The sequence below is a fragment of the Pinus tabuliformis genome, chromosome 4_2 (genome assembly GCF_031772625.1).
Source record: "Pinus tabuliformis cultivar Carrire ecotype Pingquan chromosome 4_2, CPIR1, whole genome shotgun sequence".
Taxonomy (NCBI): Eukaryota; Viridiplantae; Streptophyta; class Pinopsida; order Pinales; family Pinaceae; genus Pinus; species Pinus tabuliformis.
In genome coordinates this window covers 518326565-518342047 of record NC_142304.1, presented here as the reverse complement: position 1 = coordinate 518342047, position 15483 = coordinate 518326565, and the positions used below count along the sequence as shown (strand labels likewise).

General features: G+C 40.1%; 1 protein-coding gene across 1 annotated transcript in view; it reads right to left on the bottom strand.

The window, feature by feature from the left end:
* The window catches only part of DWF5 (Ergosterol biosynthesis ERG4/ERG24 family), a 212123-nt gene that overhangs the window by 66204 nt on the left and 130436 nt on the right, over nt 1-15483 (bottom strand). The window contains exons 6-7 of the mRNA XM_089425493.1: nt 4663-4776; nt 4398-4524 (exon numbers count right to left, since the gene is read on the bottom strand). Of these exons, the coding sequence (XP_089281619.1) occupies nt 4398-4524; nt 4663-4776 (241 nt within the window). The remainder of the gene's footprint in view (nt 1-4397; nt 4525-4662; nt 4777-15483) is intronic.

The following is a 15483-nucleotide window of genomic DNA, read 5'->3' as shown; positions in this document are numbered from 1 at the left end:
CATTGAATGGTACACCGCAAGCACAAAGAAAACGGACTATCTTTCCATCCACATCATCCCTCCCAGCAACATTAAGGAAATCCCCTATTGTTCTTCTACCTCCAGAGGTTGCAGAAGTACCATGAGGAGATGGGCAACTACCAAATTTAGAGGTTGCACTTGATTCAGAATGAGTTTTTTGTTTCTTGTTTTTTTGTTGTGCAGCCATCTCTATTTGGATGTATTTTTTTCTTTCTTCAGTTGAAATGTTTGGGCAAATTTGTACCCCCACAGAACCCTTTTTTTCATCACTGTCCAGCACCCCACAAAGATGCCTCCTCAGACGGGTATATGAACCACAATATGGTTTTCCTCCATGACAACCATGAGGGCACACAAATTTGTAAGATCCACCACCCTTTCCCCCATCAAGTTTGGTCACATAGTTCCACAAGGGTGTTGATGTACCTTTCCCATCTTGTGCTTCAGTGTCCCCTTCAAGTTCATCCCCTTCCTCTTCAAACCCTTCCTCCTCATCATACATTGGGTCACTACTATTAGGACCAAGTTCATCCCCTTCCTCTTCCCTTCTATTCCTCACCCTTGCCATCATTAAAACCAAGAGTGGAATGATACATAGAAGCCAAAAGAACACCATCTTGGAATATGGATATAGGTGGTGGACAACCTGTAAATAAAGGAGCAAGTAGAAACAATGGGAAAGAGTAGGAGAGGGAGGAAAAAAATACAAATTTTTTTTCAAAAAAACAAGGGAGTTTGGGGTTTGAACTTACCTCTTTAGCTCTTGTAGATGAAGTCCTCCAAGTTCTTGCTCCAAGCTCCTCCTCCTTCTCCTAGCTCCTCCTTCTTCACTCCTCCAAGCTCTCCTCTCTTCTCCTCTCCTTTCCTCTCTTCTCTTCTCCTCTCCTCTCTTCTCTTCTCCAACTCTCATAAACTCAAAGTGAGAAAATGAGGAATGAATGGGAGCTTTATTCTTTTCATTCCTCACCCTAAACTCACCCTAACCCACCCCCTCAATGCTAAGTTAAGTTAACTTAAAAAAAAATTTAAAAAAATGACGTATTTTTCCTTGCCCACGCGGTTTTGGAGGAAGCGCTCCGAAGCGCTGCGTGAAGCGCACGCTTCCGGGCCCGAAGCGCCACGCTTCGGGCATCCGAAGCGCGCTTCGGGGCCCACGCTTCATAAAAACCAGGAAGCGCATTAAAAAATCAGAATCGCGCTTCGGAAATTTTGGAATCGCACTTCCTGGGGCGCTTCCGGAACTCTTCCGTACGGGGCGCGATTCCGGCCTAGGATCCGGGGGGGGCGCTTCCTGCAACGTTGATTGGGTAACTTATTGGGCTCACTTTGCCTAATTATCCTTGATCAATCCACCATTTTTCATAGATTATGCATGTTTTTTGAGTATGTTTATGTTATTTGAACGAATAAGGGTGGTCACTTTACCAAGGAGGCTAATACGTGGTTATTTCAGGTTTTTTGGACAAATTTTGGAGCAAAGCCAAGCAATTATGAGCCAGGTGACAGCCAAGCATGAGGAAGCAAGGGTGAGGATTCGTAGGGAGGTTGTCTCTTGCATTAAATGGCCCTTCCTCGAAATCTCCACCCTCAACTCGGAGCTCAGCAGGCCACCAAAACGAATCCTAAAGGCAGCCGAGCAGCTTTGTGAAGAGTGACTGTTTACTGGCAGTTTGAACAGCCGAGTCCCTTGAGTTAAGGAGGGCTGTTAGGACCCTCGTAGTGTATAAATAGGAAGGCCTCAGCCTTCGTAGTTTACTTTTGGAACTGTTGGGTTTTGCACTATAGTGCTATCATTATCTCAGCTCATTTTTGTAGCTACTGTTGTATAACTTTCTTGTGACATGATTATTTTTGAGGAATGAAGAGCAGTTTTACTTGGCATCAGTTCTGAGTTTTCTTTAGGAGCCTGTAGCTCTTGGGGTTGGACCCAACCCAAGTGCCAAGGCTTCCTTTATGTATTGTTATTTGTTCTTTATGTCTTTGCAAAATAATTTCTGTTAAGTAGATTAAAATCTCGCTGATTACCTAGGTCATTGTTGATGATTAGAAAGGCTTTTTATGTTCAGCTTGAGTTGATAGGTTATTAACAGGGAAGAGCTTCAGAAAAAGGCCATCAAGCACCTCTGATTTCACCTCTCCCTCAGTGGGATCAGGAGCCGGGATCAAGGTGATCTTGCTGCCCCCAAAAACACTGTCTTTGCTTCGCCATGCAATCATTAGTGTTCGGTTTTTATTTGCAGAAGTTGGTTACCTGTTCAGATTCTTGATTGCTTCGTTGCATAGTTAGTATACATGGTTTCATTGCAAATAAACTTCTGTTCATTCTCTTTACTGTTAGCTAGACAGATTAGGTTAACGTAATTAGGTCTCTGATTTTCCAAGTCTTCGTTGGTTCAGTTGAAGAAACAACTTGCAGAGCACCCGTACCACTTCTCTATCTGCCCATACTCCATCAACCCCATCTGCTCCATCCCCTAACGCGGATTCTTGCCTCACGTTTGCCATTTGCTCACATAACCCTAATTTTTGTGCAACATTGCTTTACTCCTCCTTGAACAAATCCAGCCATCTTCATCTCTCCTCAGCTCCATCCACCAAGTCCTCGACCTCCTCACACCCTTATCCTACCTCCATACTCTTTTCTCCACCTTTCTCCCTCCATCCACCCTCCAAAATCCCATTTCAGAACATCCTGTAGAACCCCTGCAGACTTCCTGTAGAAGCTCACGAACGCGGTTTCTTGATAGCCAAACTTTGTGAAATTCACTGAAAGGGTGCTAGGGACCCTTAGGCCCTCTTTGAACCTTTCCAACCTTCTGCAAGCATTTCCTCTCGCCAATCCACCTCTGCACAATCAAAACAGTCAAAGCACATGCATGATAATTCTGACAACTTATTCAAAAATACAAAAAGATGTTTCTTTTCAGATGTTACTGTAGAAGTAGCTTAAACACATGCATTTTACCTTCTTAGAAGTCAATGGCATTTCTTTCAGTAGCTTGCATCCTCTTTCTTGCATCAGTAGAGCTAGCTGGTAAAATTAGGGTTTGCTAGGGTTTGTGTTTCCTTTCAGCTTTCCAGTTTCTTTCTGCAAGTAGATCAGCCTTCTTTGAGTTAGCTTTCGTCCATCAGTTAAAAAGCTTCTTCTCAGAGCTCATAGAAGTTGGCTTAAGCTCCTAGCGGACTTGTGCCAGCTGACCAAGTGACAGCTGCGGCAAGAGCTAGTACTTGTGCATACAGCACCGTCGCTTCCAAGTTTGTTACGACCTACCGGGTTGATAAGAGTAAAGAAGGGAGTCTCAGGAGTTGCAGCATTATTTGCTGCAATACTGGGGCCCACCATCAAACTCGGCCTGTTCTGCGGTCAGCACCCAGTCAAATCACTCGGTCTAACAACTGATAAACTCGGTCTTCTTTCTCCAAATATGCGGCCAAGACAGAGAGAGATAAAAATAGAAAAGATAAGCTCCAAAAACAGATCTCAGACTTGCTTTTCGTTGATGAGAGAATGAGGCATCAAATCATATATTTATATTTGTCAAATGGAGATGAAATAACCCAAGGAACACACCCCTTCATGAGCTGGGCCGACTTGTCTTCCCGGGCTGGCTTGATGCTCCAAAAATAAAATAACATTTTAACTTTTCATAATTCTTCTAGTCTGACTTAGGCATGTGGGAATACCTCCCGATGCTACTGAACAAAAAAATGATAATAATAATAATAATAATCAAAAGCAAACATATAGAGGAAGAATGGTAATGGATGAAGCAACAACTATAAGTCTCTGAGCTTGATTCAAGAGTTGAGGAAACAAGAAAAGGTTTTATGACCTGTTTATTCTTACAGCCTCTTCAAGGGAACAACTCAAATCTTGCGTCTTTTCCATTTCTTTCTCTTACATAATTCACATTACTAAGAACAGTAGTTCAGCATGCAAATAGATGTATAGGGTCATCATCTGAGCTTGGTAATCCAGAATCCATATTACATAATATGTTATGCTCTGTTTTGCAAGCTAATGCAAATCCTCATCTATCATATTCAGTAAACATATCTAATAATATCAATGCTTCGGTGGTGTGAAATCACCCTATATGAAGAACTCCTTGCATTCCAACAATCTGATATAGGAGTAGACAAAGATGCATGCTTGGATGAACGATAAATAGAGAATACTACAACAAGCTATGTCCTAAATAACCAACTTCAAATCTCAAAACTGCATCTCATATAATAGCAGCATAAACTGGAAAAATACTCCAGTGTTTTTTCTTCTGTCAGTCATGTATGAACAATAAATTTGATCTAATGAGCAATCTACCTAAACCATGCAACTTTAGAAAACAGTGGATAGATTGAATATTTAAGTGCACCTCGATCATGAGCTATATCCATGGTGTTCCAGTAGCCAGATTCCCACAAGAAGAACTTTGTTACATACACCAACATCAATATACTGCTTACTAACATGGAATCTGCTACTCTTCCATACTCTTCATACTGCAGTCAGCACTTTTTGAGTCACAATCACACATGTACAGCAAGATAATGTAATATAACACTGCAAAAGCTATCATTTCTTATACTCAAATGCCCAATGCATATGCCCGTATAATCTTAATTGGGTTCTTCAATTACCTGTTTTATGCAGTATGTTACTGCAAGAACTGCCCAAGACATCATTCCAAACCGACAATTTGTGAAGACCTTGATGTCAAAGTTTTTACCTATTCGAGGATAAAGCTCCATACCCTGTACTTGAAACAGAAGCAAATGAATGACACTTGGATAAATAAAAGCTTTTAGTTCTAGAAATCAATGTCTAAGTATATCACCAATATCTGATGCCTAGAAAACACAAGACAGTTAGACAATTTACAACCAAAAACCCATTTGAACTTTGAGAACTGGGAAGGAACAGAACTTGCAGTTGATTTTAAAGCCACATTGAAGATAGTTCTAAATGGAAAACAATTTCAGCTAGCACAGGCACTTATAAGTAAAGACACAAGGACATGTAGTCCCAATGACAGATATATAAACATAAAGGTTACAAAGATATGGTTACATGCAATCAAAAACAGGCATGACAATCCTAATGGACACCAGCCAACATGATAATAAGTGCAATGACAATAATTGGGTATATTACATGACCTCCCCTATGGGAAGGCTTCATCCTTGAAGCAGACGAAGAAACGAGATGAAAATGTTGTTCAAGCTTGGAGCAATAGTAATGCACCATAGAAAAATCAATCCATCCTAGGTTGACTTTTATCAGAAATATTGTTCATAGGATCCTCAAATGGGACTTTTCTTATCATGAATCCAATTATATCTCCAAAAGGACAATGCAATGGAATCTTAATTCTCTGAAATGTAAGCAATTTTTTTTTCTTAGCTCAGAGCAATGAGGATGTTGATAAGTTGTATGTTTAGAAGGACAGCCCTCATAATTGGGACACCAATACGACTCAATTATAGGATACTTTATCTTGATCTCCATTTCAAAGCATTCCATGCTAACCTTGAGCAGTGAATTGATAGCTCCATCAAATACTTCATTTGATGTGTCCACCAATAAATCAGCAGCAACACTTTGATAATTAATTTTAATAGTCTCTAGACATTTTTTTGTCGATAACTTCCACTTGATTTTCAAAAACTTTCATTTAGTCATTTAACTTCTGTGAACATCGCATCATTTTTGCTTCTTGAAAGAGAATTTTCTTTTTCTTTTCCTCGTAGAAAGTTATCAATATTTTCCACATTAACTTTTGCACTCTCTGGATTTTGTTCATAGATTTCATTTTTTGATAATTTGCTACTTCACATCTGAAACAATCGACTCCATTAGTGAGCTAGTTAATTTTATTTCGTAGATCATATATGTGGATGTTTGCCTTCAAAAATCCATCCAAAGCTCCTCCAACTCGCTTTTCAATCATTTACAGTCTACCTTAAATGTGTTTTCCATTGTAGATAATATAATTCTTTTCGCTTCCACCCAAAGATGGTAGGCCATACAATTTTTAAATGGTGTCTGTCACCCCTCATATTGCACACATTATTTTACAAATTGGTCAACTCAGACTCTGCTGTGTGGACCGGGCTGACCCCAAATCATACCAACTCGGCCACTAATCAATGTAGGATCAATTTGGTACTGAACCAGCCGAGTCAATGTACAACTTGGCTAGTTCAGTAGTAAACTGCTATGACTCCGCTGAGTCCGTATATACTCAAATAAGTTGGTCCGTTTTCCTCACCAACACACATAATTCAAGGAAAAGTTCATTTTTTAAAGATTTACATAAACCGTAAATCTCTAAAAGCAAACTATATTGAGACACCCTCTCCCCACTCTTTATTTGCCTCACACATCTCTCATTGAGCATTGGCGTTTTGGAGCAGCATTGAAGAGATGTGATTTAGAGTGAGCTTAGAGATTGTTTGGAGATCATCGTGTGCTGTATGTGGTGGAATTGGCATCTAAGTTAAAAGGCTACAACCCATCTTCAAGGTTCGAGGAACTGATGACCAGATTCTTGTGCCCATTTATCTGAGATCACATTCCAAGGTATCTTAAATCTGCCCCTGCTTTTTTCTCTAATGAAAATGCAGATATAAAAACTGAATTTTGTTGTTTCTATTAGTTGCATTTAAAATAGGGTTTGCAGATTTTATTGCAATTAAATTTTACCATGGCCCCAAGACTCAAAGGCCTTCCATGGTCCCACAATGATTGTTACCCACCATAATGGGTAATCCTACAAGAGAACCTTTTTTCTAACTTGGACAGCCAGAAAAACAACAGCCCTACACATTGCTCAGTGATAATGATATGTCACATTCCTTCGCCATTTGCACCAATCATGCAGGTCGAAGAATGGGGTAGCTCATACCTCCATGATTGCTCCCTCCATTAGCAGGTCCCCTAACCATGCAACTTAGCCATGAAGTCATACCCCTTTGTTGCCACCTATTGTCACTGACACCTATGAATTGAAGGGTTTGTGAAAATTTCAAATATAAATCCAACTGGGTGACTGATATTATTTCTTCTACTTATTAATTCAGAAATAAGTTATTCACAGTGTTTCTACGGCAAATATCAAAATAAATTCTACTGGAGCCTTCACAATTAAAATACTGCGGAAAGCAAATGCAAAGAAAAATAATATCACAATGACAGTTATTTTTGGACAATTGTCCACGGAAAAACTCAATGCGGGAAAACCAGTGCAACAGATGAGGGTTTCTTTATTAATCTTCAGTAAAAAATCTCATGTATAAGATACAACTAGCAGAATAGAAGAGGAATCTCTATGAGAAATTTACTGACAACTCCCTCACACTTCTCGACGAGATTCTGATCCAAGAGAGGATTTGTTGCCCCCTCTGCATCTCATTGTGTCGGCCTCTGCGTGGGGACTGCGCAATCCCCACGTCAGCCTCTGCGTTGTCCCTCTGCATCACAGCCTCAGCATTGTCCCTTCTCTGCTCTGCGTCTTCTGCTCCAGCACTCCTGACTGATGTTGCTACCCTCTCTCTCCTCCTCACCTGCAACTCTCCCTTTGAATCGATTTCCTCTTGCTAAACTTCGACCAGTGAGAAAATCGATCTTACTCGGGTAATTGAGTATCTGCTTGGTGTGTTTTCCAAATGCCCATCGAAGTCCTTCTTATAATCCTCCAGTTGAGAATCAACAACCCAGATTAGATTCTAATCAATGGCTCAGATCATTTGGACTCGATCTTCGTCTTCTTCTAGAAGTTTCACCCACAGTTAGATTAATACCCTTTAATTATTTTAATTTCCTAAGTTTAGACTTAGGGACCCATTAAAAATAATTACTTCTTTTAATAAAACTGTCTCCATGTGGAATTTCCCAAAACAATTTCTGGGTATTGTGGAATGGATGTGTCCAAGCCTCCCTGCAAATTTTGAGACTTAGAGCACATCTGATGCTACCAGAAATCAACACTCCCTCTTAACAAGGAATGTGCTCTAGCAATGCAACTTGTTGAAGCATCACCCTTCTCTGTAACATCTCCCTCTACGTTGCTAATGTCTGACATCACTGCTCACCAACTACTACATAAATGTTGCAACTTGCATCTGTACTGTTGTTGACCCTGCCACTGCCAACACTACAACTTCCTGCCACTGCAACTGAGAAACCACTTGTTTCTGTTAATGAAACGGATTCTCTACCATAACCATCTACTCCCTGAACTAGATGAACTTAGCTCTTCCTAGAGCTTTTGTGAGTACGTCTGCTACTTGATTTCCTGTGGAGACATACTACAACTGTACTGCCCCACGCTGAACACAATCTTTGATAAAGTGACATCTGATATCAATGCATTTCGACCGATCATGAAATACTGGATTCTCAAAGAATTTAACACTACTCTGATTATCACAGAAAATATAGTCGCCTCCATCCTTTTCCTGAACAAACTCACAAGCAATTTTCTAAGCCATATAGCTTCGCACGTAGTTGTGTTGGCTGCCATATATTCTGGTTCTGCAGAGGTTAGAGTTACCAACTTCCGCTTCCTGCTGCACCAAGAGATCATTCCTGATCCAACACTGAAGCAATACCCGGCGGTACTTTTTAGGTCTACTGAACTACCTGCCCAATCTACATCTATGAATCCATTCAATCTGACGTCATCTTCTCGGCTGTATTTCAACCCATATCTGACTGTTCCACGCACATATATAAGAATGTGCCTAGCTACTGCCCAATGCATCCTTTTCGGTTCCACCATGAACTAACTAAGGGTGTTGACAGCAAAGCAAATGTTTGGCCTAGTGTTGACCAAATACATGAGCGACCCATTGAGTTGTTGTCTCCTGATGCATCTATTTTCTTCCAGTTAGTGATCATGGGCGTAGCCATGGGCCGACAATCTTGCATTCTGAATTTCTTCAAAATCTCTGTAGCGTATCTTCCTTGCCCAAGGAAAGTTTCCCCATTCTTCTGGCAAACTTCCAACCCTAGAAAATAATGCATCAACCCCATATCCTTCATGTCAAATTCTGCTTCAAGATTCTTCTTGCAATCTTTTATGAGCCTAAACGGCCCTGTTACAAACAAGTCATCCACATATAATACCAGAATAAGTGGCTCATTCTCCACCATTAGATAGTAGAGACTGGGATCAACATCACTCTTGACGAATCCCAACTGTTGCAAGTAACTATCAATCCAACCATACCATGCTCTAGGTGCCTACTTGAGACCATACAGGGCTTTCTTTAATCTGCATACATGAGTTCTCTTTTCATGAGTTTCGAAGTCTTCAGGTTGTTCTATATATACCTCTTCTTTTATCACCCTGTTCAAGAATGTTGTCTTGACATCCATCTGCTGAATCTCCCATCCCATTTGAGCTGCTAGGGATATAACGGATCTGATAGAGGTATATCTGGCTACTAGGGCGAAGGTCTCCTCATAGTCTATACCTTCCTTCCGTGCGTACCCCTTTGCTACGAACCTAGCCTTGTACTTCTCTATACTGCCATCTGTAGCATACTTGATCTTGTAGATCCATCTTGATCCTACAACTGATCTATCCTCTAGCCTAGGTACCACTTCCCAGACATCATTCGTCATGATAGAACTATACTCTTCTACCATGGCATCCACCCATACTTGGTGTTGTACGGCTTCCTGAAAGCTAGAGGGTTCTTCAACCTGTGCTACCAAGGCTTGGTACCTGTCAGGCTGTCTACGCTGCCTCTTCTCGGTTCTAGGAGCTCTAACAAACTCCTTTGCGTCCCTCAACGTTTGTCATGCTTCTCTACTGGTTCTGCCACTAGTGGTGGGAGGTTCGATCAAATCTCCCTCTTGTTCCTGTCGTTCCATTTGCTGAGAACTACTTGGATTTCCTTCTTCTAAGGAAACACTAGTGCTGGTCACTATGCTCGTTCCAGGTGTCTGTCCTCATGTTTGTCCTCCTTGCTACCCCTGTTGCTGCTGAACTAGAGGAACATCTACTGACTGATCTTCTGTTGGCATCTCTTGGGATTTCCTGAAGGCTTTATCCTCCATGAACTTCGCATCCCGTCTTACAACAATCTTCCTACTGCCAGGAATGTAGATTTTGTATGCCTTCGAGGTCTCGCTATATCCTACGAGATACCATTTTTCTACACTCTGTTCCAGTTTACTACACTTCTCGTCTAGAATGTGACAATATGCCACACTTCTGAATATTCTGAGATGATTAACTTTCGGCTTCTTCCTTGTGAAGACACCTTCGGGCATTTTCTTCCCCAAGGCTTTGTGAGGAGTTCTATTCTAGATATACATCGTTGTGTTGCAAGCTTCTGCCCATAAGAATCTAGGCAAATCCTGATCATACAACATAGCCTTTGTCACCCCAACAATAGTTCTATTCTTACTCTCTGCTACTCCATTATGCTCCAGATTATATGGAGTTGTCCATTCTCTTTTGATGCCCTCTTTTGCACAAAAATTTGTGAAGTCTTTGTCCATATATTCTCCACCATTATCTGAATGCAATACCTTTATCTTTTTCCCTCATGTTCTCAACGAGAGCCTTAAACTCTCTGAACTAATCAAAGACCTCATCCTTGGTCTTTAAGAAATAGATCCAGGTTTTTCTAGAGTAATCATCAATAAAGGGGACAAAGTATTGGCCACCACTAAGAGCTCTTGTGGACATTGGATCACAGATATCTGAGTGTATCAATCCCAATACACCCTCCGCTCTGCTTTTACTCCTGCAAAAAGCTGCTTTAGCGTACTTCCCTAGTACGCATCCTCTGCATATATCATCATGCTCAGGAGTCAGTACTAAGTATTGGAACTCCTGTAACAGTGTCTATGAGCATCCTCAATGCTCCATGGTGTAAGTGTCCCATTCGCCTGTGCCATAGTTCATTCAACTCCTTTTCTCCATTAAGATTGTTGCCTATTAGTGCCATTGGAGACTCGAGCTACAACCTATATAGTTTGTTGCCTCGAGCTCCAATTTGTCTCTTCTTCTTCCAACTTGGATGTTTGACATATACTTTCTTTCCATTGAAGTATATATCATATCCATTGTCCTGTAACTAGGACACTGAAATCAAATTCATTCCTAACTCGGGCACATGCAAAACACTAATGGCTCGAACACTGGTTCCTGTTTCCGTCTGAACTGCTATGGTGCCTCTCCATACTGGAGTACACTTCGTTCTATTTCCCATAGTAATTTGGAAGTCCATTTGCGCTTCTTGATAGCTCGCGAAATATTCTCGTACTCCAGTCATATGGGTTGAAGCCCTGCTATCAATGTACCAAACATCCGCTAATGTTGAACTTGACAAACATGCGAATTCTTTTTCTAATCTAGAAGATAATCCAAAGGCATTTTGATTTTCCATCCTTCTTTGACGCTTTTCTACCCAAGCAACTGCTGCAGAAAACTGCATCCCACCTGAAGCCTGCTCTGTGCTGAATCTACTGCTACGCTGCTCCCTCTGTCGCTGACAAAATTTCAATCTGGAAATCCTACCTCTCTATCGACTCACTCAGAGAGAGATTTTCCACGAAAATCTTGCCTTCCAAGGTTGGACTGCATAATCCCTCTAGCGATTCAATTTGCTGCCTATGCAACACTTCGACCCTTATTCTCTTCAGCCCTGGACTCTTTTGGCTTTGCTTTCTTGCTTAACTCAACTCCAATACCATGTGAAAATTTCTAAATAAGAATCCAACTGCAATGACTGATATTATTTCTTCTACTTACTAATTTAGAAATAAGTTATTCACAATGTTTCTACGGCAAATATCAAAATAAATTCTACTGCAGCCTTCACAATTAAAATATTGTAGAAAGTAAACGCAAAGAAAAATAATATCACAATGACACAGTTATTTTTGGACAATTGTCCCTGAAAAAACACAATGCGGGAAAACCGGTGCAACAGATGAGGGTTTCTTTATTAATCTTCAGCAAAAAATCTCATGCACAAGATAAAACCAGCAGAAATAGAAGAGGAATCTCTGTAAGAAATTTACTGACAACTCTCTCACACTTCTCGGCGAGATTTTGATCCAAGAGAGGACCTGTTGCCCCCTCTACGTCTCACTGTGTCAGCCTCTGCGTGGGGATTGCGTAGTCCCAGCGTCAACCTCTACGTTGTCCCTCTGCGTCACAGTCTTTGCGTTGTCCCTTCTCTGCTCTATGTCTTCTGCTCCTACACGCCTGACTAATGTTGCTACCCTCTCTCTCCTCCTCACCTGCAACTCTCCCTCTGAATCGATTTCCTCTTGCCGAACTTCAACCAGTGATAAAATCGATCTTACTCGGGTAACTGAGTATTTGCCTAGTGTGTTTTCCAAATGCCCATCGAAGTCTTTATAATCCTCCAGTTGAGAATCAACGGCCCAAATTAAATTCTAATCAATGGCTCAGATCATTTGGAGTCTTCTTCTAGAAGTTTCACCCGTAGTTAGATTAATACCCTTTAATTATTCTAATTTCCTAAGTCTAGACTTAGGGACCCATTAAAAATAATTAATTATTTTAATAAAATTGTCTTCGGGTGGAATTTCCCAAAACGATTTCTAGGTATTGTGAAATGCATGTGTCCAAGCCTCCCTACAAATTTTGAGACTTAGAGCACATCCGATGCTACCAGAAATCAATAGGGTTGACCTGGGAAATGACACCTCTCCTTAAGGGTTGGAAGCACCTAATAGGGTTGATTACCAAGCCACCTCTAAAAGGGTAGGGAATACTTTTATGATACTAGGTCTAGTTAGATATTTGAAGGTGATCCTGGTTTGAACTTTGAAGTATTACTATGCCCTTAATAGTTAAGTGTGGTCACTTTGATGCCTCTATGGTTAGTCTCTAATGAGCAATTATTTTCACTTGAGTTTGAGATGGTTTTGCCAAGTGGTTCCGCACATAGCAGCTGACACTTTCAAGGCACACTATTCCACTCCTAGTCCACATGATTCATGTTGCCACCTCGCTTGCACACCTAGGTTAGCATGGGAAAAATCTTCAACCCCACAAGGTGTGACTTGGTGGCAACCTAAGAGATGGGGTTGTCACCTATTCCCAACTCTCTCCTTTAAAGCTCTCTCAAGTTAGAGCTAACGGGGTGGTCCCTAAATGAAGGTTAGATGAAATGAGATGAGTTTCAAGGAGATCTGAAGTTAATGGGACTACTTCAAAATTATGAGTAAGTTTGTGAATATATTAAGCAAATTAAAGATATTTTCAATGATCATCAACACAACATTCAAGAAATAAACATGTAAACCAATGCCTTGTAAAATAATTGCTCAAATGAAATAAATACTTGCTCAAATAGATATTCAAAATGAAACCATAAGCAGTCCTGCAAAACAAATCAATGTTAGATGAAAAATACCAATTGCAAGATACAAATTGCACTTAAAAGAGATGCTTAAGTAAAGATACTACCATTTAAAAGACAATGACTTGCAAGTGAAATTCATTGGACCAAAGTGTTACTCGCAAATGAAGATGTTATACTTGCTAAATGAGATACTCAACAACAAAGATGATAACTTCAATAGATAGTGAAGTTATTCACCTAACAAGTACATTAGATAAATAAACTTGAAAGTAAATTAGAAAATGCTCTAAAATAAATGAGTAAGAATGATATGCAACTTAGCTAAGGTGAGACGCAATTATCGTGGTTAATTTTGATTTATATCTCTATTCTAGGTGAGAGATTCTCCCTTCAACCTCTTACCAAGGGGTAAAGATTGGGGTAATCTGCAAGGAAGAGAGATTGAGGAAGAACTAGTTTTCGTTAATGATACCCTTCCCCTAATCTTTACATATCATGTGTGTAGTCGTTCCTACAAGCGGACAAAGTTGTTGAAGAATGTAACCAGGTTCATTATTCATAAATTGTATTTGAAACATAATCAAATGTATTTATCAAAGGAAAGAAAAAGAAATTTTTTATTATTATTAATATGACTTATTAAAGCATGGGTTTCATGCTTGGGTCATTATGTTTTAGGTCAAATTCCCCATTGAGGACTTCTAGGATTTATTTTGAGTCATTAGAGTCATTGTCCATCTAAAGAGACCCTTCTTGGGCTTTTGGATCATGTAAAAATATTTATTATTGAGTCAAATAAGGTATTTGTCACCTCCAAACCAAGTCGGCCTTAAGGAGATCAAGTCGGCCTCAAATAGGGTAATTCAACCTCACCAAAAGGGTATATATTGAAGCAGTTCAATTTCATTTGGGCACTCTCTCACACAAGTTCAAATTCCAAAAGGAGGCAGAAAAAGTACGAAATTCCAAGAGGAGAAGGAGAATTGTTGGAAAGGACAAGATCGAAGTTTTTGGGTCATCTCTCTCTCACACGTGTGGATTTTCTGGTCTACTATTGGAGGGTCGAAGTGCTGCTGCTAGATTGAAGTCTAATTGTTGGGTCAAAGTTTTTGTTGGGCTAACTGTTGGGTTGAAGTTTTTGCTGGGCTAACTGTTGGGTCGAAGTTGCTGCTGCTAAGTCAAAGTTGTTAGGTCGAAGTTCTTGCTGCTAAGTCAAAGTTGCTAGGTCAAAGTTGTTGCTGCCAAGTCGAAGTTGCTAAGTTAAAGTTGTTGTTGCTGAAAGAGTTGACTTGGTGTGGAGGAAGTCTGTGTCTAGATCAAAAGTCTTGGATTATCTCATGATATTATTAAGGAAGAGTTGTTGACTAGGATTCCCCTAGATAGGGGTTTTTCCCTAGTTGTCCACCTACATATGGTGTCTATGATCTTTGTGCTATTGTTTTTGTAATTGCTTGATGAACTAAAAGATAAAAGAGGAACATAAGGAAAACATAAGAATATCACAAGTAAGTATCTATATAAAGAAAATATTGTTGCCTTTCTGATTTTCTAACATGGTTTCAGAGCTAAGGGGAAGAAGGGCAAAAGGCAGCTCAAAGATCTATTGAAAGGAGAATAGGGAGTTTAAGAAGGCTTTGAATAAGGGCCATCAAAAGGATCATATAAGAAGTCAAGCATACTATCTTCAAGAACAATGTCTAACTCAATGAAGGGAGAAAACAAATTAGAAGGGGCATCTAATTACAAGGCATGGAAAAAGAGGATGGATCCCATCCTCGAGAAAAATAAAATCTTCAATCTAGTCAAAGGAAAGGTAAAGAATCCCACAAATGAATCAAGTGATGCAGAAAAGGCAAAGTTCAGAGAAACAGAGATATTAGCCATGACCCTAATGGTCGATGGAATAAAGGACAACCTCATCTCATATATATCCCACATAGACCCTGCTCAAGAGATGTATGAGGCATTATTCAAATTATTCACTATCAAGAATCTTGGTCAAATAGCATGTCTTAAAAATGAACTAAGATCTATAAAGATGACAAGGGAAGACATTGTGGCATCCTTCTTTGTGAGAATAGTTAGATTAAGAGATGAACT